Consider the following 22389-nt stretch of genomic DNA (forward strand, 5'->3'; position numbering starts at 1 on the left):
GGAGTTTTCAGCCTTGTGATTAGAATGTTGATTGTCATTTATGGACTATTGTTGAAGCACAGTGAGACAATGGATCAGGCTGACATCATGCGACGCCTGCTCCTTCAATAGAGGATAAAAGTTTGATTTGTCCATATGCGTACTATTGAGAAGTCATGGTCTGAGCGCACTAGGAAGTCAAATCAGGCTGAGAGCTCATGAAAGCCTCTTGCCTAGAGCAGAAATGTGCTTTGCGTCCGTCCATATGTTATGAGCGGGTAGTGCTCAGCGCAGCAAGAAAACGGGTTAGATCAAGCTGAAAGCTCTCGAAATACCTGCTTTTAGTGCAATCGTGTCCTTCGTTCGTTGCATATGACTGGAAGAACGATGTCTGAGGGTAGCAGGGCGTTGGATCAGGCTGAGAATGCTAATGCTGCTTTGCCCAGCCCAGCCTCACACTATGGGCCATTGCCCAATCATTTGTCTCCCTCCTACCTCCGGACACTTTGTACTCAACAGCACGATTATAACCAGGCTGTATTCTGGTCCATATCTGCAATGACTGAAATCCGTGCACTACCTCAGGTCACACGGTTGGCTTCAAAGATGAGGCTTCCATGCCGCGATACAGCCTGGGCGAAAGATGTCCGGGTTTCAGCCGCAGAGATCCAGACTCAATCCACCGAGGCAGACCAGGCAGAAGTGGTAGACCAGGAAGACACAACTGTAGTGGTTATAAAGTATCGATAAGTTCAAATCCCGCTATTCATTCTCCGAAAAGCAGAAAATACCTCAAGTTTCACTTATGATTTCTAGACTCCTATTTCGGTCATTAACCTCCTAGTGATTGATCTCCTTTATCAGTGCTCAATCTAGACGAAGGCTCAACTCAGTTCTTTCGGCGAGCCACCTCGAGGAAATTTCCGTCTCGGCCATAACTTAAGTTCTCGGATAGATTAGATCACTGAATAGGATGGCTTCCACGAGCCTTTCGGACATATACTATGCATGTGGTAAGAATAAAAGATAATAACCCGATCTGATGAAGCTAATAATTCCAGATTATGTGGTTGGGAAAACACTGCTTTCGACTTATATTACTCTAGAAAACGCCTCCAAGGTGGAGCAAAATACGGAAGTCGGGGCCTTTGAGGTTAGTTGAATAGCTTCAACCGGCGGATTCTTTGCTCATTTAATTACTTTTCTACCTCTTTGCTGCTCTGCTCTCTTTCCTAGTGTACTCGAAGCTCTACTAAAACCAAAAAAAAAAAGGACAAAGTCAACCAGTTCCTAGAGAGATTCGACTATAGAAGAGCACTTCAAAGCCTGAAAAATGAGTGCACCTTCCCAAGCGAGGATGTTCAGCATGATTTCAGGAAAAACTTCTTTCGGGCGTTTGGCTTTTTGCATCGCACAAAGCCAGAAGAACTTTATAAATCCGTTACAGAGAACTGCATCATTCCAGAGATCCATGTCCTTGACGCAGAGAGAGCTGAGGCACACGCAGGGATCCTGGGAAGTGCGTCAAGCTCCAACCATCGCGACGAAAATTCGCCCCCGCCGTACTCCTATGTGAGGATGGAGTCTGAGCAGACAAACATCGAACTGCAGCTTCCAGATCGATCCAGTGTTGAGATCTGGAGGTACACCTCTCGTTTGTGGGAAGAAGGCCAGTGCTGTAATGAAGTACCTGAGATCTCTGATGAAATGATAAGCAGCTTTCCGATTCGATTTAGATGCGCGGTGAAGTTTCGTGGAAGGCAAGGCAGAGGAGAAGCTTCTAACAAGAAACAAGCAAAGCACATTGCTTCGAAAGACGTCTGCGAGCAACTGGGAATTTACCTGTGATATACATACTGTTTATTAGTCCTTTTTGCGTTTACTTGAGGCCTTTCCTTTGTACGCTTGCTTCTAGCGAGAGTCTGCCCAGACAGGCATTTGAAGCCAGTGCATGTCAGGTGAGCAATTTGCTGGGATTTCACTACTCTGACTTTGCATAGCGTATATAAAGACTAAAATTTATAGCCTAGCAACCAAGTTCGAGGTTGTCTCCCAGTTCAGGCCAGGCTAGCAATATAAGCTAATCATTGAACATTGGAATAAGATAGCCAACGTAGCTCGGAATAGCAGAGTTGTCTGGTCATCGGTGTGTCAACATGTCCACTGAGACAGGTCTATAAACCATCAGATACATTTGTTGGGATTAATCGAAGAATCAATAAGTCAGATGTCTCCCTCCCTTTGGCGTCTTGGTTCTGACACCGGACAGGTCGTGCCTCGCAACCGGGAAAGACGGAGACCAATGGTATATGCATCGAGCAGCCCCTCTGGAAGAGCCATCTGAGATTGTCACCGCAGACTTCAACAACTCCCATATCTTTGAAGGAGGCACTATGTCGCTACTTGTGCGATTGTAAATAAGGCCATCTCGAAGTTAAACACCGGAAGTTTTACCACCAGCTCGGGGAGTGGAAAAATCGAATCTATCCAGGAAAATGCACCCACATGTACCTATTCCCGAGGGGATTCAATCCTGTATTGAAAGGGACCGGCCTTTGCTCTGGAGAAGAGAACAAGGCACGACGCTGATGGCTAGCTGCCAAGCTTTGTCTCCTGCTCAGCAGAATTGTATCCTGGATAAAGTTGAGCCCGGTCATGTATCATGGCCTAGCCCAACGCAATCTCCAATCGATCGTGCAGGTCGCAGACATGGTCTCAAGCCACGCACTTGTGTCCCGTTTTCCAGGGAGGTGCCGTGATTCTCCGTAATCCCGGCAGCGAAATGTTATGAGGTTCTGCCTCATTAGCTGTAAAGGCAGACAATCAGCTGGCTCGCTGTGTAGAAGGGGCCTAAGTTATCTAACCACAATCTACGTCAGAACATAGAGACGGACTCCACCTTACAGTTGCATATCACTTCTAGCAGAAAGATTCTAGCACGTCTGAAACACAAGGCCTCGTCTGTTCCAGACACCGAATCCGGCAGGTTCAAGCGACGTTCGTGAAGAGATATGGAGATGAGTTCAGGAGTTAGAAAATGTCTTTGGTCATCTCTTCCGGGACGATGAATGTCAGCTCGGCGACTTGACAGGGAAAGCACTTCATCTACAAAGATGCACTCTCAATAACAGTGAGTATCACGATTGAAAACGCCTCCACTTATGATTCGATATTGATCCAGACGTCAGCAGCGTAGATACGACTTCCCAACAGCGACGCACACAAGCTTCATGAGACCATGACCAGGTCCGTTTTCTGCCTCCCAATCCAAAATGTACACAGGACACGACATGATCCCATCCTGCAACTTTCCCAGAGTTCGAAGCTAGGGTAGTAGATGACCCGTGATGCCATGCCGTGTGGCACCGTGGAGAACAACGAAAGGACAAGGGCCTGTTAAGGGAGGTACGAGGCCGAAGGACTTACTACATTGCAGGCGCGCAAGATATTCATATTCACGTGAACTCCGGCTGTACAAAGCTCCAAGCAAGTCTTGCGTTTTAGCTGAATACAACATAGTGCCAACTTCCCGCACCTATGATCGTTGTTATACGTACCCTGTTCGACGGATGCCCTGGCTTAGTATTTCTTCGCGTCATTCCGCTGGATGATATACAAACCGACTTTTGCCGTTGCAATGTCCATTGGGTATTATGAGCACATCAGCGGCTTCAATAACCAGCCAAACAAGCCTATCTCCTCATAACCCATAATGCCCGCCCTTTTACTAACCGTATCATCAACAAATTGATGTCAATTTGCGTCTCATTCACCGCTTCGTTGAAAGTGCGGTGATGCTGTTGATCGCATAGCCACGGCTATCGCTGGCCATTGTACTACCCCTTGAGCCAATCCTTCAATTACATTGATAATGACAAGCTGTCCATGTCTTTTTTCGCGATCCATACCCAATTATATTGCTGATCCTGGGATGGGCTGTTCCACTCCACTACATAGTTTGCCGTGCTCTGATTGGCTGTTCTGCTTGGATCCCCGGGTGAGTCGCCGTTCGACAGTTGGGTCGGCGATTGACCCTGATAAGGGGTACACATATATCGCCTTGATGTCTGGCTGAGGTAGTTGTGCCAGCTATACCACATTCTTCTGTTTAGTGTATATCCTCTGAAATCATTGATTCCATCATAATTCTGAATTATCATAATAATGTCTCCTGCTCTGTGCGCTCCCGTTGCCGTGGCCAGTCACCCGGCCTCGCTTGATCGCGTCCAGAACTATACCGTATCCCGCAAACCCAACACAAACTACACCCTCGACAACCTGGTACAAGATATCAAGCAGTACCTGGGCAGCTCCGGTATTGACGACGACCATGTCGACCCGGCGGTCCTCATGGGCTTCATGTCCAAGTACACGTCCAGCAGCGCCGACTGGGCACGATACATGCGCAATGACCCTAGCAAGAACTATACCCGGAACCTGGTGGCCGATATCAGCGGGCGTGCAAATCTGGTATGTCATCGCTGTATTTTCAGCGGGAGGTCGGGGTTAACTCAAGTAGCTGCTGTTAGTCTGGAATCCCGAGAAAGGATCACTCATCCATGACCACGCCAACGCGCACTGTATCATGAAGATCCTCGATGGGGAACTGAACGAATCGGTCTATCACACTCCCACAGCGGAGGACCAGGACGCTCCGTTGAAGATCAAGAAGAATACGACGTATCAGCCTAATGAGGTGGCCTATATCAGTGACCAGATCGGGCTGCACCGCGTTGTTAACCCGTCCAAAGATCGATTGGCTGTTTCGTTACATTGTATGTTCACGGATCAGACAGTTATGGCGAGTATGGACTAACTAACGACCCTTAGTGTATACGCCTCCGAATGCAGCGGACTTTGGATACAATATCTACGATCCGAAAACCGGAAAATCCAGTCATGTCTTCCAGGCGTAGAGACGCGCGTATGATGCTTTTTGCGCAGAATGATACCATTTCACGTCCAGGTGTTTCTTTGTATTATGATACCATATTAGCGGCTGTCCAGATTGCATTATTTCGGTGCCTGTTTGTTGGAATTGAATGCGCTGCATCATGTGGCTTTACTAGATACGGTCATTGTAGTGGCCTACGCTATGAATTCATTGAGAGGATTTATATTGAACTCTCCATTGTGGTTACAGACGGTGAACGACGTAACCTTTCTATTCCCTGTGAGTCGACTGTTCCTCTGTCGTACAGTGACAACTTTGCTTATTTCGCCGGGCAAGAAGCGGGGTGCTTGTGCTTGCGGTGTCCATGCCCGTGAGATCCTTTGTTGACTGATGGAGTAGTAGTTGCTTGGGCCGGGGTTTCAGCAGCTGGCTCCGTATCAGCGTTTGCCGACACGGCTGCATCCTGAGCAGCGGGTTCGCTGGCGTAATTGGTGTCCGCGTCAGCGGTGGAGTCGGAAGACGCCGAAGAAGCACCAGCGGGAGTGGCAGCTGGTTCAGAGGAAGCCTCTGCTTGATGGGCATTGACTGCAGAAGCAGAAGAGGAATCATCTGCTTTAGGAGTAACAGCAGAAGCGGAAGAGGCAGAAGATGCAGAGGATGCCGCAGAAGACGAATTGGCCGAAGAGGATGCCCCGCCAAGGGAGATACAAGCAAAGCTCATCTTCTTGGTAGTGGATGACGAGAAGCCGACGGGTTGGGACAGATCCCAGGTCATGCTGACATAGGGCCAGCAGACACGACCGTCGGCCATGGTTACCATGTCACCCGCCACATAGGTATCGGTGCTCTTGAGGGCCTCGCCGACCTTCTTTCCACTCGAGTCGACCTGCTGGAAGAATGAGCCGGCAAATTGCCCACGGCAGCCCATGGCGATGTAGTCACAGGTAGGATTCGAGATCTCCTCCCAGGTGATCAGCGCCGAGTCAGCGCCAAAGGTAGCTGCGTGCGCGTTCGAGCAGTCGTTCGAGCCGCTGGTGATCCAGGTGACCTGGCTGTCGCCATCCTCGGCACCCACCTGGGACGTAGCCTGAGCGCCGACCTTGGTGTACTTGTCGGTGAAAAGGGCGATGGCGACGTTGCGGCCGTTCGTCCGGTTATTCACGTGGGTGTATCCTGCACCCATCCAGCTGTTCTCCGTCACGTCCATGGCACCCCGGGACACCCAGGCGAAGATGTAGCGGGCGGAGTCGGCGAACCGGGCCAGAGCACTGTAGCTGCCGGACATGCCGCCCATGGGCTCACCCGAGGCTCCGTTTGTAGTGTTCTCATTGGAGATCTTGACCCCGTCGTTGGACATTCCCTGTGTCTTGGTGTTGAGCCAGATAGCACCCTGGTCCTCGGAGCAGATGCTGGCAAAGGGGGGTTCGTCCGCTGCCTCAAACGCAATGCCGGTGTTGTGGCTGCAGCCCCAGGCGCTGCTGGCGCCGGGAATAGTAACGAGAGTTCCGTTGTCCGATACGTACTGGATGCTGTCGCCGAAATGGCCCTGTGCCCAGCCGGCGTAGTCGGTGACGACAAAATAGGCGCCGTACATCTTTGCGCTCTCGGAGTAGGCCAGATCGCCATTGAGGTCGGGAGAGGCCGATAGACCATCAGCCTCGTGCACTCCGGGGCCACCAAGCCAGGTCTTCCATGTCTGCTTGCCGTTGGTGTAGCGGTAGAGGACTGGAACAGGGGTGTTAGACGGGGGGGCATTGCTCGTTCCGGAAGGCATGGCCTCGTTGGTCAACAAGGCAAAGCCATCGTCATGGGCAATTAGTCCACCGGCTACATTCCGTCAATAAGAAGTCATAAAATATCAGTCATATTACATACCTTCCTTCCCACCGGCCACAGTAACCGTGGTCCCTGTAGCCTGAAAGGTAGAGGGATCCAGCTGCTGAACATGCACGTCAGTCTCACTGGAATCCAGGTAGGCGAGATAGGCGGTCTTTCCATCGGGAGAGACAGCAAAAGGAGTACGACGGTGGTGAGGGTAGTTGGTCCAGTAGGCAGCCTTGACAGGGTTGAAGTTGAAGTTGAGTGCCAGCACATCAACATGCTTTTCGAGGTTGGACGCAGTCAGACCGGCCGCGACGTCCAGCGCCGCAGAAAGCAAAGAAAGAACGAAAAACCGACGCATGGTTGCTTGGTTGGTGTTTGCTTGTTGACTGTCCACTTTTGGGGAGGATTGGTGGGAAGTTGACACGGATATATACCCCTAGAACAAGCTTATCTCGCCATATTGATTAAGGGGATGATCCTGAAGGATCCAACTTAGCCCTAACAGTCTAGACTCAAAAAGGCTCCATAACAGGAGCTTCATTACTTTGTTCCAGGCATTACTGAAGAGGATCGGAAATATGCCGAACTCGGTGCAGTCCATGTTTCACTTCAGCCAAGACGGCCCTTAATAGTATCCTGATTCGTCCGTCGCGTATGGATGTCTCAGTTAATAATCTACATGAAATGAACATGAAGTAAAAGTGTTCACGCGTCGACTCGTAATGAAACAAACCCACGAAATATAGGCGACCATTCCGTATACGATGCCTCTTCCCACGACCGTAGTGCAAACCAAGAGTTTTACTTTGATGACAGTAAAGTATATATTTACCCAGTTGTTTTCGTCGCCGCTGTCTCCTGTAGTGTCCCCAAGCCTCATTGGCAGCAAGTTCCTCAAGCAGAAACACCAATAGTAATGAGCTGCTATTTACAGCGAATTCCTGGCTGTATTGTTGGCAAAGCACTATATATGCTACTGCCGTACATATCCCAGAGTACGGCAAGGATAAGAAGCTGGCCAGACACTTTCGTCCACGATGGAATTGTCTAAGGCAGGAGTTTAACATGCCTTGAACAATCCCCAACTGTTGATGGGGTCAGTTATGATGTTATTCTCACACAAGCAAAGCCATCTCCTCCAAGCGCTCAATCCCTCTATCAAAGCTTAGATTTACCGCTCCCAGGATCTCCCGCACCTTGCTATAGCAAGCTGATTCTCACACCCTCGATTTTGTCTTCCTTCCTCCGTTGCATATACCACCCTGCGAAACGGGGACAGCCATGTTCTTCGAGTTCCACCATTAGTCGCCTCTGTCGTACGGTATCCTCAACACCAGGAATCGACGGATAAGAATCGAGTCCAGAAGAAGGGAGGCTCTATTTAGACCCAGAAACCAGTGTAGAATCCAGCCGACGCCCAGTCAATAATTGCTGATATCTTTTGATTCAAAACCATGATGTTACCGGTCCCAGGTCTGGGTAATAAAAGTAGAACTGCTCTACGACGTCTGGATTTGGATACAAATCTGCCTGACGAAAGCACCTCTTGCATTCAGAGACTGTCAGAGGTTCCAATGGATCCCAATCAAATGAACAAGATAAGGCTTTACAACCGGACCACCGCATACATTCTGGACAAGTGGCGAGGTTACAGAGGCTCGAATTTCACAAAGATGGACAACTCTCACTCGCAGCTCTTTTCACCATTCGTTAGAACCTCATGTTATCAAGAGGCATCTTAGCAGATATTCCAGACCTTCTCTTGTCTCGGAGATGCCACTTCCAGTAGTTTGTGCCTGAATACATAGCAGGAGCATAAAATCTGCGAAAGGTTACGGGTGGCAGAGCAAGGATATTAACATGTTAGGAGGCTGATTATGAATAATGTGCCCAGGTTGTCCATACAAATGGATAGTATAGGTGATACACATTGGTCACTGATGTAGATGGTTTATTGCATAGCAAGGCTGTGTTAGGGCCTACCCATTATTATCCTAGAAGGCTCCTTGAGTACAAGCACAAACAAGGTAGGCTTTGGTAACTATTATAACAATATCTTTAATCTTGAGCCTCCTCAGCCCCGCTGGTTAGAGACTATCTTGGCAGAATTTCAATCAGCATGGACCCCTTTGACAGGGATTAAAGGTGGCTATGACCATCACATGGCCAAAGTTCTTCTTCCTAGCCAATGCCTTATGGCAGCCTTGACATCCCTGTTTATGTCTTAACTACAAATAGATAGAGAACGGTTTATATGATCTCACCTCATGACTCGGAGAAACTGCGCTGCCTATGATTTTAGGACCAAAATGAGACAGATATATATATGCTCATTGATTACCTCCAATTTGGGAAAGAATATGTGATTCAATTCTTGATCGAATATTCCTGTTCAGTTACCCATCCATAATGGCATCTCAAACAATCACCATCACTTATACCGACGGCAAATATCTTTCCTTAGTGGACGCAGCCACTCGTACCCCCCTGTACCATGTCAAGGTTTGCCGTCAAGTACCGCAGATGGAAATGATTCGCCTAAGCCCAGCCCCAAGCGACGATACCGGCCAAGCGTTTCCCCAGGATGAGAGCGCCTACTTCCAACGCCGGGTCTACACGGCAAAGTTCAAGATGACGAGCCTCAATGTCCAGCTTCAGATCCGCGAGCACCGGGATGTCCTGCTCAGCTGGAAAAGCATGCTTTCCACGAGCTATTCATTCACCTCTCCAGCAATGTCTGCCGCAAATACCATGAACTCCTCGTCCTCGCCACCGTCATCGCCCATCCTGACGTGGGAAGCCGACCCGACGGGTAACCTGGGTGACTATCGACTCGTCAACGAGACAGAGAATGAGTCGGAGAGACGGGTGCTGGTTCGCTTCCGGAACAAAGCGTTTTCCAATGAGCAAGTGGGCACATTTGAAGTAGACGCTGGTCTCGATCAACTGGTCAAGGACGAAGCCGTGATTTCCGGGCTGGCCATGTTGCCGATGGTGCAGAGCATTAATCTTGCTGGTATGGTCATGTTCGGTAGGAGTTGAGCTATTCGTTTATGTTGTATCGGAGATGGCCGTGGACCAATACAAAAATGAGAGATTGTTGGGCATAGGAAAATTAGCTCCGAATCGCTTTTGCTTTCTTTTTTTCCTCATCAAGTGGGGTAATATCTCCACCATAGCCGGTAACCAACAAATGATAATGGCTGATTTACCGTATCCAGTACTTAGGTAAATTGTGCTAGAGTATTATAGGATTAGTGATGCACTAAAAGGAAACCCGATAGTTAAGATTTCAGGTCTTTTGACTCAGACTCTCGCGTGCCAGGCGATCTACATATCGACAAACACGGCGACCTGGATTTTGATCAACATAGGACTGTCCAGCATAAGAGTCAAGGTAAAGACAATATGGAGGTAATGGAGATGATGGACTCTACGGCAATGCCGCACCGGAGCAACCTCAAGGTCTTTGCCATCATGGTGGCTCTTTCGGTCAGGACAAGGCACACAATTTGACTTACACCAAGCTAACTAAACTGCAGCTATCGATGTTTGTCGCTGCTCTCGACCAGACGATCATGGCCACGGCGATCCCAACTATTGCAGCCAAGCTACACTCGGCCGCGGGATATACTTGGATTGGCGGTGCTTACCTTCTGGCCAATGCCGCTGGTGCTTGCATCTGGGCCAAGCTCTCGGATATCTGGGGACGCAAGCCCATCTTACTCTTGGCCGTGGCTTGGTTCTTTGGTAGTTCGATCATTTGTGCTACGGCGGTGGATATGCCCATGTTAATCGCGGGACGGGCACTGCAAGGTGTGGCCGGAGGTGGCCTGCTTCAACTGGTCACTATTGTCATCTCGGATTTGTTCAGTGTCAGGTATGTACACAGATTTTCACCCATGGACCCATTTCTGACCTTGCAGACACCGGAGTCTCTATCTCGGCTTGATGGAGTTCATGTGGGCGCTGGCCGGAGGAATCGGTCCCCTTCTTGGTGGTGCATTTTCCCAATATGTCTCCTGGAGATGGAGTTACTGGGTGAATCTTCCGGTCTGCGGACTTGCCTTCGTCCTCCTCTTGCTATTTCTCGACGTGCACAATCCCAAGACAAAGATGATGGATGGAGTGAAGGCTATTGATTGGTTCGGGAGTCTCTCAATCCTCGGCCTGACGCTGATGCTCCTCCTCGGCTTGGACTTTGGTGGTGAAACCTTCCCTTGGGATTCGCCCAAGGTCATTTGTCTGATCGTCTTCGGATCGCTCTGTTCGTTACTGTTCATCTACAGCGAAAAGCGGCTGGCAAAGTACCCACTGATGCCGATGAGCCTCTTTGCCCAGGCCTCCAATATTGCGACACTGGCAGTCGCTTTTGCCCATGGTTTCGTATGTATTTCCCACCTGTTGTGAAGCTGAGCTTACGAGGAGTAGGTTTTCATCGCTGGCGAATACTACATGCCACTATACTTGCAGTCCGTGAAAGAAGCCTCGCCCATGCGCTCTGGTGTCCTCGTTCTGCCCCTGGTTCTCTCCGAAGCTTTCGCCGGCATCATCACCGGAGCCATTATCCATCGCACCGGCCGCTATCGCGAACTGATCTGGCTAGGAATGACATTATTGACGATTGGCAACGGACTGTACATTCATCTGAATGCATACTCATCCTTAGGCCAAATAATCGGATACCAGATCCTCAGCGGCATCGGAGCAGGATTCCTGTTTGAACCCCCAATCATCGCGATCCAGGCAATGGTCTCCCAGGACGAAACTGCCACTGCAACAGCTACCCTCGGCTTTATTCGTAATCTGGCAACATCCTCGTCCATCGTCATCGGTGGCGTGGTGTTCCAGAACTCTATGAGCCGGATGAAATCAACGTTGCTTGCCGCTGGAATGTCCGAAACATTGGCGGAGCAGATGTCCGGAGATTCCGCGGCTGCGAATATCGAAGTCATCAAGACCATTCAGGATGCCACTCAGCTGCTTGCTGTCAAGGAGGCGTTCGCCTGGAGCTTGAGGAACATGTGGATCCTGTATACGTGCATGTCCGCCTTGGGGATTGTTGCGGGTGTGTTTATTTTGAAGACCCGGTTGAACAAGGAGCATGTGGAAACAAGGACAGGGCTGAGGCCGGAGAAGTCGGAGGCTGCAACTGTCGCTGAAAGATCTGCGGATGAATGTTGAGGGAACAGTCCAGTCTATGACAGTCGATCTCATCTGTGTTGGAATACACCGTCATATTACCGGCGCGGAATCAAAAATAGGAAAAATGATTTGCATATGAACTACTAGACAAAGCTCACACAATGGCCAACATAAGATAGCAGTCCTCTAAGACCCAGTGTTACAACGTATACTTGAAAAGAGGCGACTTGTTGCCCATAGCCAGCAACTGATCGTCGGTATACCGCTCTCTAATCTCCGCCTCAGTAACCATGGCCTTCTTCTTGTTCCCATAGATATACGACAGCTCCAGCAGAAGCGCCACGAGGAGACCTGATCCACCAAATGCCAATGATAGACCAAACCCCGTGTAGTACTTCGGACTCTCGCTGTCGATATACATGTAGCTGCCGATGATCCCGCCAATATTCCCAATGCAGATATTGAATGCCAGACCGATGGCTCTGCTGCTGGAGGATGCGAGGTTATTGGCTGTCCAGGACGTGGTCGCCGGGTGGATGGGGTAGATACCCATGCAGGTGAGGATAACTGCGAAGAAGGCCGGGCCGATGTTCTCTCTTAGCTGGCCGTGGAGGGAGATGATGATTGAGTAGGCGACGGTTACCAGGGTCAGGGGGATGGCGACGAATGGCATCCGCCAGTAGAAGCGGTCGGAGAGTTTGGAGAAGAAGATGGCGGAGAGAGCACCTGCGACGTATGGCGGGACGGTCATGAGTTGGGCGTTGGTGTTTGTGAAGCCCATTGCTTTGGTGATGGTGGGCAGGGTGAATTTGGTTCCTGTACAAGTTAGCCGGGAGGACGGAGCAGTGAGAATGATCGGGACTGACCGTATGAGCAGGCAGACTGGCAGAGCAGTATGTACGCCAGCATGTACATTCTCCAGTTCAACAGCACGGCCTTGATATCGCTCCACGAGGCCCCCTTTCTCTCGTCCTTGAAGTAGCCACCCTCTTTGATGAAATGCTGCAGCTCCAAGTACCGAATCTCCTCGGGATCAAGCCATCTCCCAGATCGTCTTGGTGAGTCGATCAAAAGGAAGAAGCACATCACGCCCAGGATGACAGTGACAATTCCCTCGAGCAGAAAGATCCACCGCCAGCCTTCCTGGCCTCCCACGCCGTCCATCTGCGCAATACCGGCTGCCAAGAGGCCAGAGAAAGCACCGGACAGCGCACTGGCACAGTAGAAAACAGCGATACGGGTAGAAAGGTCTTTGGGCATGTACCAAAACGTGCATAGATAGACTGCTCCTGGGAAGAACCCGGCCCTGAGAAGGTCAGAAATGTATATCTCGCCGGGAGTGGCACCTACTCAAATACACCGAGGAGAACACGAGTGACCATCAAGCCAGCAAAGTTCTGGACCACTCCAGTAAGGGTCATGATAATACCCCAGCAGGTGATCAGGATACCAAGGTAAATAGACGGTCTGGAGAAGTTCTTCAGGAGCATATTGCTAGGGACCTCTGTCGGAGTTTAACTTTGTACTGCCATATTGACTGGTGATACTCACCAAGAAGCACATATGGAACGAAGAAGATGCTCAGAACAATATTCCATTGTATACCGGTCAGTCCAAGGTCTTTGACAAGTCCTTCAATCTTCGCATTTCCAATATTTGCACGGTCGAGATGGGAGATGAGGTAGAGGACCGCCAGCATCGGAACTAGTCGGATATCGACCTGTACGTCAATTGATGAGCAATGAGCAGTAATGAGGGTTAGAGAGCATACCTTGCGCAGAAGCTTCTTCTTCCTGTCCAGAGGAAAGTTGGTATAGAACTCGGCATCGTCGGCACTCAACCCAAGGACCCGGATGTTGTCGATAGTAACAATGTTTGACACAGTCTCCACATGGTCCTCGAAGTGTTTCTCGTCTGCAATGTCAAAGACCGCCATTTCTACTTCAGTAGGATTCAGGAGACCTTCTTGATCCTGGCGTCTATCAAGATGATCAACCGGTCAGGGTCAACAAGAACTATATATCCGCTTGGACCTGGTCATATTTACCAAGCTACGGCCTGTTTCCGGACTTTTCTCCACGCCAGAAGCTCATTGTCTCATCCCCCGCATTCAGAACCGTCCCCGCTGGCTTCCTGCCAAGCGGCCAAGCATGAAGATCTGGGGTTGAATCCTGGGGACGACAGTTGCTGAATGCGGGGTTCATCCACGCGAATGGTTATCTCGGTTGTATTAGCTTTGGATGGTCTTGGCTTGCATGTGTATCATCTAATGGCATGCCCTTGGACGAGGTAAACTTTCTTGGCTAAAAGCTGGGCTGTGCTTATCCGTTTTTCCGCTGGATTTCCGCCCAATATCCGCCAGGATCCTTCCACTGTGTTCAAGGGTGCTAACTCGACCAAGCAGGAATCTACAGATGATAGTCTACTTGCAGTTATGATCTGATACAGAATGAAACTCATTGATGCGAGACTCTCAATACTGCGCATGCTCTCTGTTCAAAAATACACCATTTCAGGGCCATTCAAAGGGTGGGAAAAGGGACATCTCTTCCCAACGACTTGGCCACCCAGTAGCCCAAAGCTTCTCTGGCGATATTATTCGAAGACCAGCTACGATTGGGGTGAACACGGTTGGCGAAAAGAAGGAAGAACGTGTTTGACGGCCTGTCAATCACCAGAGTGGTCCCCGTGAAGCCGGTATGGCTGGCCGTCTGAAGACTGGCCATTGGCCCCGCCGTATAGTACTGATTCAGCTCGAACCCTAATCCGTGCTCATCTCCGGGGAATCTCGCGTTGAAGTTATGAAAGATGAGATCCACGACCTTTGCCGATAATATTCGATGGCCTCCGTACGTGCCGTTGTTTAGAATCATCTGGCAAAAGATTGCCGTGTCCTCGACTGTTGAGAACAGGCCTGCATGTCCGGACACGCCATCGAGAGCCCAAGCATTCTCGTCGTGGACGGTCCCACGAACTGGCTGTGGGCGCTGCGGCTCCATTGGCCCCAGGACCTCGATCTGGTATTCCTCGGCTGCCATGCGGGGGTAGAAGGGGAATGCTGGGCCTTCAATGTTGCCCCGGTTGAAGAAGGTGTCATGCATGCCGAGGGGATTGGTGAAGTCTCGAATCAATTCATCCAGTTTTTTGTGGGTGATGTGCTCCAGAAGTAGACCGAGAGACATGAAGTTGAGGTCTGAGTAGAGGTAGGTAGAGCCGGGGGGATTGCGCAGAGACTGGTTCAATATTGCAGCATTCCTCTCTTTGACCGTTTTATACACGGGGTCATACAATGGAGGCTCTGGGTCTGGAGCAAAGCCCGAAGTATGCGTCAGAAGCATCAGGATGGTAATGTTCTCTTTCCCATTTGCTGCAAAGGATGGTATGTAGGACGCCACTGTTCTGTTCAAGGAGAGTCGGCCAGCATCCATCTCTCGTAGGGCCGCAACGGTGGTAAATAGCTTGGTCAGACTGGCCATATCGTAGATGGTGTCTGTCCTCGCAGGCAGTTGCTGCGATGCAGGCAATTCAGTGCCATTGGCGTCGGCATACAGCAACATCTTTCCGCTGGCGAAAAGTGAGACAATGGTGCGATCATGACCCACGGTCACTGCAGACGATGGCTGGATTGGATGTATCTCATTGTGCGTGAATGCTCCATAGTTGGCTGGTTGTTGATAGCCGGTGATGTTGGTTACCAGTTGGCGGAGGGGGGCTGACAGAAGGCCTACGGATTCGGGGGAGCCAAAACGGAGAGTATCCTGGCTGGATTGGTGATGGAATGCATGGCTGGCAATGGTGCCAAATATGACAAGGACAAAAGGGTAGGATAGGCGCATGGCAGAGACTGTTGTGGTTGATGTTTAGATTGAAGCCATGCAGTGTTATATATATACTACGTCTTCCCCTCATTCTGTCGATATATACGTTGGTTATCCCCTGAATCATCCCCAAGTGAAAAATAGCCAAAGTCAATATACACAAGCGAATGTAACATGAATGTAACATTGGATTCTCCTTCGTATTCTCGTCTGTTGACCGCATGCTTATCATTTTATTAGACGATACTAAGCAGTGGGTCATGGAGACAAAAAGCTTGACAGCTGCCAGGATCAGCGCCCGCATTTCCAAGATTCTGACAGCGCCATCATAATGCCAGAGCTAGAAGCTGTGATACTTGAGAACAGTGGAATGAACCTAACCTAGCAGCGACTAAGGTTGTTAGGAACTTTGTCCAAGCCCAATGAGATCATGGATGGTCTGATATTTAAAAAGCAGCGGCAGTTTGGGGCGGCAACTTGATCTCGCCATATATCGGATCCCAGCTCATCCATCGACCCATCATCCAATATCATCAACACGCAACAAAAGGCGCAAACAAAATGTATGATACTCTTCAGTAATCTTGTAACTTTCGATAAAAAAGAAAATGCCCCGGTCGCAGGCCTTTCACGCGGGTCGACAGCCCCTACAAGACCAACGAGTGCCACTGGGATCACCCCACATCTCCGGTCCTCTGGCCTTTTTCAATCCAACACGGGCGCATTTTCCACTGTCGACGCATCCAAGTCTTGACCAAGAAACCGTCCCAAAGCCTCGCATCGAAAGACTCTGGAGATCCCGTGATAATCGTAAAGGACGACATGCGCTCACCATCCACCAGCGACCGCCAGGAGTCGCAGGCAAGAATTACCCCCGGAAAACAATGCACCGGATAGCTATCATCAAAGGAATTCTTCGCATGTTCACGACATTCCCCTACTGGGACATTTCTTTCTGGGTGGCTTTTGTATTTACGGTCGGGTCGGTCATCTGGGTTATCAACGCCTTTTTCGTCTGGCTGCCGTTGGAGGACCCGTCCACCGAATTTGCGAATGAAGTCCTTACCGGCGGCGGCGTCACGGCCTTTATCGGTGCGACCGTCTTCGAAATCGGCAGCGTCCTGCTGGTTCTGGAAGCAGTCAACGAGAACCAGACGGGCTGCTTCGGCTGGGCAGTCGAGACGGCCTCCAAGGAAGCAGAAGATGAAGTCGAACAGGCCGTCGTACGAATCAAGTCCGACATGGACTCGTGTCTGCATCATCATGCAAACCGCCACTCGTTTCTGACGCCCTCCGAGGCCAGACAGGACTCGCACAGACAGACGGCAATTGCTCGAAAGCGATCGTTCGAATGGCTTCCCACGCTGACCGAACTGCGCACTCATTATCTCCACGAGATCGGATTCTGGGCTTCGTTTGTGCAGCTCGTCGGAGCTACCATCTTCTGGATCGCAGGCTTTACCGGCCTTCCTGGCATCATGAACCATATGAGCCAGGCAGTCACCAACGGCGTCTTCTGGGTCCCGCAGATCGTTGGCGGTTCGTGCTTTATACTCAGCGGGTTTCTTTTTGCGATAGAGACGCAGCCGAAATGGTATATCCCTGCCATCCACATCCTTGGCTGGCATGTCGGGTTTTGGAATTTCATCGGGGGGATTGGATTTACTCTGTGTGGAGCGCTGGGGCCAGCAACAACCAACTCGGGGGTCGAGTATCAGAGCACGTTGGCGACGTTCTGGGGGTCCTGGGCGTTCCTGTGGGGGTCTGTGATACAGTGGTATGAGAGTTTGGATAAGCATCCCGTGGAGGAGAAGCACTAAATAGTCTCTCGTCTAATTGTTGCTGTATCATATACCACATATAGCCTAGTATAACATTCCACTGCAGTCACCCCAATCTCATCCTCAACAACACCCCGGCATCCCCAATAAGCTTCACACTCTGCAGCACACTCGGCGACACCCCATGTCCCGGGATATGCATCCACTGCGTCAGCAGCTTCGCCAGATGGGGTCCCATCTCCGCCACCTGCGGCGACAAGCAGCCCCGTAGCGCCGTCAGCCTTGACGCCGCCAGCGTAATCAGCATCACGCTCGCCATTCTACACCGTCATTAGCACGATCCAAGTCCAAAATTCAGGGCAGGTATACATACGACAGCGAACAGATCCACGTATCCACCAGCACCGTATGCGGATAACTCCCTAAATTCTGTGCATGCAGCCAGCACGCTTCAAGACAGATCTTGCACCCTTCAAAAAGCTGCGGTGGGAAATGCTCCACCGTCGCGGTGGCGGTCATGGAGAGCGCCCAGGTGAGGTACGGGCGGTAGATGACGCTCTTGCAGGTGAGGTAGCGCTGGCGGAGGAATGATGCGGCGGTGCAGGGCAGGGCACGGAGGTCGACGGTGAATTGGAAGGGAGGCGGGAGGAGATCCTTCCATTCCTCGAGCTGGTGGGCGAGTTCGGCGACGACGGAGGGGAACTGGTGGTTGTCGAAGGCGACGCCGGTGTCGCGCGCGTAGAGCATGTTGTGAACGCGGTTGAGCAGCCGGCGCATGGAGATGCAGGCGAGGAAGTAGAGGGAGGATTGTTCTTCGTCGGTTTGCGAGAGGTGCGTTTGGTATTCGCCTGGGAGGGGGATGGAGGACTCGATGTCGGCGATGCCGGTTTGGGGGAGGGCGGAGAGTTCGGCGAGGTAGTCACTGTCTCGTTAGATGGTGCTGAATTATCTAACAGTAAGGGAGGTCATACCTTTCTAGGATGTAGCAGGACCAGAAGATCCGACGGAGACATTCTTGCTCGGCCGGGTTGGCGTCGGGGTTATGGTATGCTAACAGGAGACGGCATTTGGCGGCAGTGGCGTGGATGAACGACCACGCTTGCAGGGGACGTTGAAGGAATGCAAAGAAGATACTGCAATGGTTAGAAGATATCAACTTTGCGGTGGGGGGATATACGCTGTAAAGAATAAAGACTGCACTGCATCGACAGTGCACTCGGCCTGCGCTAGGTAAATCTTCTTGAACGCACAATCGAAATAGATCTCGCCCATGGCTCGCCGATGACTGCGCAGCTCTAGCTCTTCCGAGTCTGGATCTTCATGTTCCGCGTACGAGCAGATGAGTTCACTGGCGCAGCCCAGTGCCATGACCAACAGAGCCAGACAGGATTTGACGCTGTCCCCAAACACGCCCGCGGCTATGTGCACCTGGACCTCGGCCGCCTGGGCTACTGACATGGTCGGATACCAAAAGTTGACGTTGCGCTGGAAACTATGCACCACGCGGTCGATTTCGCTGCGGCTGGCGTAGGGGTGCACCGTTGTGGGACGGGGCGCAAGAGGCGCACGACTGGACTCCAGGTGAAAAACGGAGAAACTGTGATCTTCCCGTAGGGACTGAAAGTCGTTGAAGTGCGGCCACGCGAGGATGGACTCAGTGGTGGACGCATGAAAGGCTGACAGGGTAGCATTGGAGATGTGGTCACCAGGGCTGTCGGCACGATGGGCCCCATTGATTGTCGATGGAGAGATTATGGCCGTTGGAGATGTATGATATTGCGATGACGCTCTACCGTCCAGCATCCCTGACACCCTGGCCTAGACGGGGTCAGCGGAAGGTATGCAGCCACGTCAGGGAGGCGCTACCAATTGAGCGGACATATCCCGAAGCAGTCGCTCGGAGCGAACGGTCACCTCGAGAATCAAATCGCTTTTGTTCTTGCTGTAATGGGTCAGTCAATGCGCACTCAATGCATGGGAATACTAACGGGACTGCCTCGGTGCCGTACACACATTCCTCGCCTGTGTTGGCGCATGTCGTGCATGGCTGACGACCATCGCATCTACCTACTCAGTGTACTCCTAATTGATAATTGATACAGAGGAGACCTACCTCACTTTTCTGTATCGACAGGGGTCACACTGTCTGCCGATCAGCAGGGGTCAACCCAATTAGAAGAGAAGGAGGCAAACCGCGTGGGAAGTTCTCTTGCGCTTACGATAATCGGGCGTCTCCTCTAGCGACATGATATATTATTACCTAAGAGAAAAGCCCAAATGATAAAGCAGAAACAATCTAGAGAGACAGAGTGCAGGAGGAATCAGCGCGGTCGAATTGACCCGAAATGAAGAATGAAGACGAAGATCTCTTCCCCGCATTCCTTGCATTCTGTCTTGGCCAATCACGGGCTGGAGAGCTTTCCCCAGAATGGCCAGATCAGGGGCATTGGCAACAGGAGATAGGAAAGTGATCTATGCCGAGGTTGATTTGTAGTTGCAAAAGTTCTCTGATTCAATCATACGTTCATTTGGCTTGGATATATTCAGCTACTGAAACCATTAACTACTAAAATGAGAATAGACTACGCTTTGGTATCACCCTGAACCTCCAGAGTGTTCAAGACAGAGTGGATATCTCTCTTCTGCAAACTCTTCTTGACCGGATTAGGGGCCTCAAACACCTCGGCCAGTTCCTCCAGAGTTCGTTCCTTGGTTTCAGGGAAGTAGAACCAGATGACTACCGCCTCGACCAGATCCCAGCCCACAAACACCAGGTAGAAGTAGTAGTGGATCTTGTCAAAGGCCGGGCCGGACGCATATTGAATAATGGTGCTGCTGATGCTGGACATGAGATTGCCAAAAGCAGTACCCTTGGCCCGAGTGGTCGTCGTGAGGGTCTCGGCAATGTACATGCTCTGCAACGGTGTCCAGCCAAATGAGAAGACGATGCCGAACAGGTAGATGAATGCGATCGCCGTGTTGGCCGCATTGCTGTTATCCGGATTGTCTGTCGCCATCTTCGAGGTTCCAGTAATGATGGCAAAGGCCACCGAGCAGAAAAGCAGCGAGTAGATCATCAAGGGACGACGGCCAATCTTGTCGGTCAACCGGGCGCCAGTGACGGCTGCTACTAGGCAAATGGCCGGGTAGATGCCGTTGAGCATCAGCTTGGTCTTTTCATCGGTGATTCCGGCGTTGGCCACCATGTTGGGCAGATAGTACGAAGTGACAGAGTTACCAGACAGCTGTCCAAAGCAGGCCATACCAACGACACAGATCAGCCGCCGACGGGCAGAGTGCGTGTTGAACAGCTCCCGGTACTCCCACCATTTCTTGTCCGAGCCGTCGGTCATGATCTGTTGCCGCATCTCCTTGATCTGAAGCGTCACCATGGGATGGCTACGGTCGCCTTCTCCGTGGTATCTGGCCAGCACGTTGACGGCATCTTCAACGCGGTCCTGCGCCATAAGCCACCGTGGTGATTCCGGTAGAAACCAGACTCCGACAGCAACAATCACCGACGAAATAAGCTGGCACCAAATGGGGATGCGGAACCCAACATGGCTCTCGATGTTGGCGCAGCCGTATGACACCCAACTCGCGACAATCGACCCGATATACCAGGTACAGTTGTATAGACCAGTCAGGGTACCTCTCCAGGCCGGATGCGCCATTTCGCTGACGTAGCAAGGTGCGCTGACACAGCAGAAACTGACGCCGAAACCGAGGATGAATCGACCGGCCATGAACATGCCGTGGTTGATCGAAGGCGCTTGGATGCATGTGCCAATGATGATGATGAGAGCGCCGGTAAACATGCCCGCGCGGCGGCCCAGATAGTCATTGACAGGACCCGATAGGACCACCGCAGGAATAGAACCGATATTGTAGAGGGCGAAGACGAGACCTGTACTCGAACCGGCGGATTTCCTGGAGACGTCAGCTCTGACTTCCTTTTAATTTGCATGGTCGAGCTTACATGTGAAAGTAGTCCAGATAGCTTTGCATTGCGTTCAAACTGCCCATGAGCGATCCATCGTAGCCATTGAGACAGCCACAGAGATACGCGATGGTCAAACAGCCGTACAGCCGGAACATACTCGGGGTCCATGGGTTGTACTTGGCCGAAGCGGCTTGCTGGGCCAGTTCAATGGCGTCGCCCACATCTCCATCGCGCGTGGGGACCGTCTCGTGGAACTGAGCGTCGGTCTTTTCGTCGACTGCCATATTGGGAGAAAGGCACCTTGAGGGAAAGTCACCTTAAGAAAACAAGGGATTCAGCGACAGAGAGGAACAGGAGCCTCGTTAATAAGCGGTATCAAGCCTCAGGTGCAGCGACTGCAGAGGTTATATCCTGGACGGTCGTGCATGGCCCATGACCAGAAGGGCAATCTGGGGAAATACGGGGAAGATGGACCGCCTGGGCTCGAGGCAATTTCTTCCAGACGATCATTTGTAGTCCCTCGGTTCCGACATCCCCGTGCGAATCGTGCGATGGCCTCGTATGGATATATACTCCAGAGTCAGTGCGTACTGTTACTGGTAGTCTACTGGGGCTATCGGAAGGACTTAACAAACTCTTTGATGTTATTGCATGTGAACGATGGGCCATAGCATTATCCGCACTTTGTATTATACTCTAATCTAAGGTTAACCGTCCCCTGATCAGTCAATGTGGGGATTTCTCCTCTTCCATCCGACATCCCCGGCGGAGTGCGCCAAGCAGAAGAACCACGAACAGACGAAACTGACGAACGAAGGCGTGGATTTCCCCGCTCCCTAACAGCGAAACATATCTCTGCATTAGGAATAAGGATCAATCATGATCGGAATGTGGACCGAAGAGGGGCATTCGTTGCGGTTTGGATGCAAGTGAATGCCCTCGAGCACAGCTTTTCTTCCAGTCCACCTGTTATTCCACGAATCCGCCTATTTAGGAGGAGAAGAT

General features: G+C 51.1%; 7 protein-coding genes across 7 annotated transcripts; 3 read left to right on the forward strand and 4 right to left on the reverse strand.

Annotated features, from left to right (window-relative positions):
- Positions 1–4143: 4143 nt before the first annotated feature.
- ALT_7251 (cysteine dioxygenase) lies at positions 4144–4895 on the forward strand (the record flags this gene model as incomplete). The annotated part of the gene is made up of 3 exons (XM_033557204.2): positions 4144–4449; positions 4499–4754; positions 4810–4895. 3 exons carry the CDS (start codon positions 4144–4146, stop codon positions 4893–4895), a joined length of 648 nt encoding a protein of 215 aa, XP_033413095.1.
- Positions 4896–5192: 297 nt separating this feature from the next.
- On the reverse strand, positions 5193–7055 carry ALT_7252 (uncharacterized protein; the record flags this gene model as incomplete). The annotated part of the gene is made up of 2 exons (XM_033557203.1): positions 5193–6700; positions 6749–7055. 2 exons carry the CDS (start codon positions 7053–7055, stop codon positions 5193–5195), a joined length of 1815 nt encoding a protein of 604 aa, XP_033413094.1.
- Positions 7056–9106: 2051 nt separating this feature from the next.
- On the forward strand, positions 9107–11881 carry ALT_7253 (MDR family MFS transporter; the record flags this gene model as incomplete). Its single annotated transcript, XM_033557202.2, has 5 exons — positions 9107–9728; positions 10023–10189; positions 10240–10577; positions 10624–11083; positions 11129–11881. 5 exons carry the CDS (start codon positions 9107–9109, stop codon positions 11879–11881), a joined length of 2340 nt encoding a protein of 779 aa, XP_033413093.2.
- Positions 11882–12041: 160 nt separating this feature from the next.
- Positions 12042–14046, reverse strand: ALT_7254 (putative transporter C1002.16c; the record flags this gene model as incomplete). The annotated part of the gene is made up of 6 exons (XM_033557201.2): positions 12042–12658; positions 12709–13148; positions 13193–13346; positions 13394–13562; positions 13614–13821; positions 13913–14046. The coding sequence occupies 6 exons, from the start codon at positions 14044–14046 to the stop codon at positions 12042–12044; spliced, it is 1722 nt and encodes a 573-aa protein (XP_033413092.2).
- Positions 14047–14364: 318 nt separating this feature from the next.
- On the reverse strand, positions 14365–15678 carry ALT_7255 (serine hydrolase domain-containing protein; the record flags this gene model as incomplete). Its single annotated transcript, XM_033557200.2, has 1 exon — positions 14365–15678. One exon carries the CDS (start codon positions 15676–15678, stop codon positions 14365–14367), a length of 1314 nt encoding a protein of 437 aa, XP_033413091.2.
- Positions 15679–16268: 590 nt separating this feature from the next.
- ALT_7256 (uncharacterized protein) lies at positions 16269–17480 on the forward strand (the record flags this gene model as incomplete). The annotated part of the gene is made up of 1 exon (XM_033557199.2): positions 16269–17480. The coding sequence occupies one exon, from the start codon at positions 16269–16271 to the stop codon at positions 17478–17480; it is 1212 nt and encodes a 403-aa protein (XP_033413090.2).
- A 67-nt stretch (positions 17481–17547) lies between these two features.
- ALT_7257 (MFS transporter/fungal specific transcription factor domain-containing protein) lies at positions 17548–21668 on the reverse strand (the record flags this gene model as incomplete). The annotated part of the gene is made up of 7 exons (XM_089600209.1): positions 17548–17761; positions 17815–18363; positions 18413–18574; positions 18619–19259; positions 19308–19383; positions 20028–21371; positions 21421–21668. 7 exons carry the CDS (start codon positions 21666–21668, stop codon positions 17548–17550), a joined length of 3234 nt encoding a protein of 1077 aa, XP_089455671.1.
- Positions 21669–22389: the final 721 nt, after the last annotated feature.

Source organism: Aspergillus lentulus (genome assembly GCF_001445615.1).
Source record: "Aspergillus lentulus DNA, contig: Alt12, strain: IFM 54703, whole genome shotgun sequence".
Lineage (NCBI taxonomy): Eukaryota > Fungi > Ascomycota > Eurotiomycetes > Eurotiales > Aspergillaceae > Aspergillus > Aspergillus lentulus.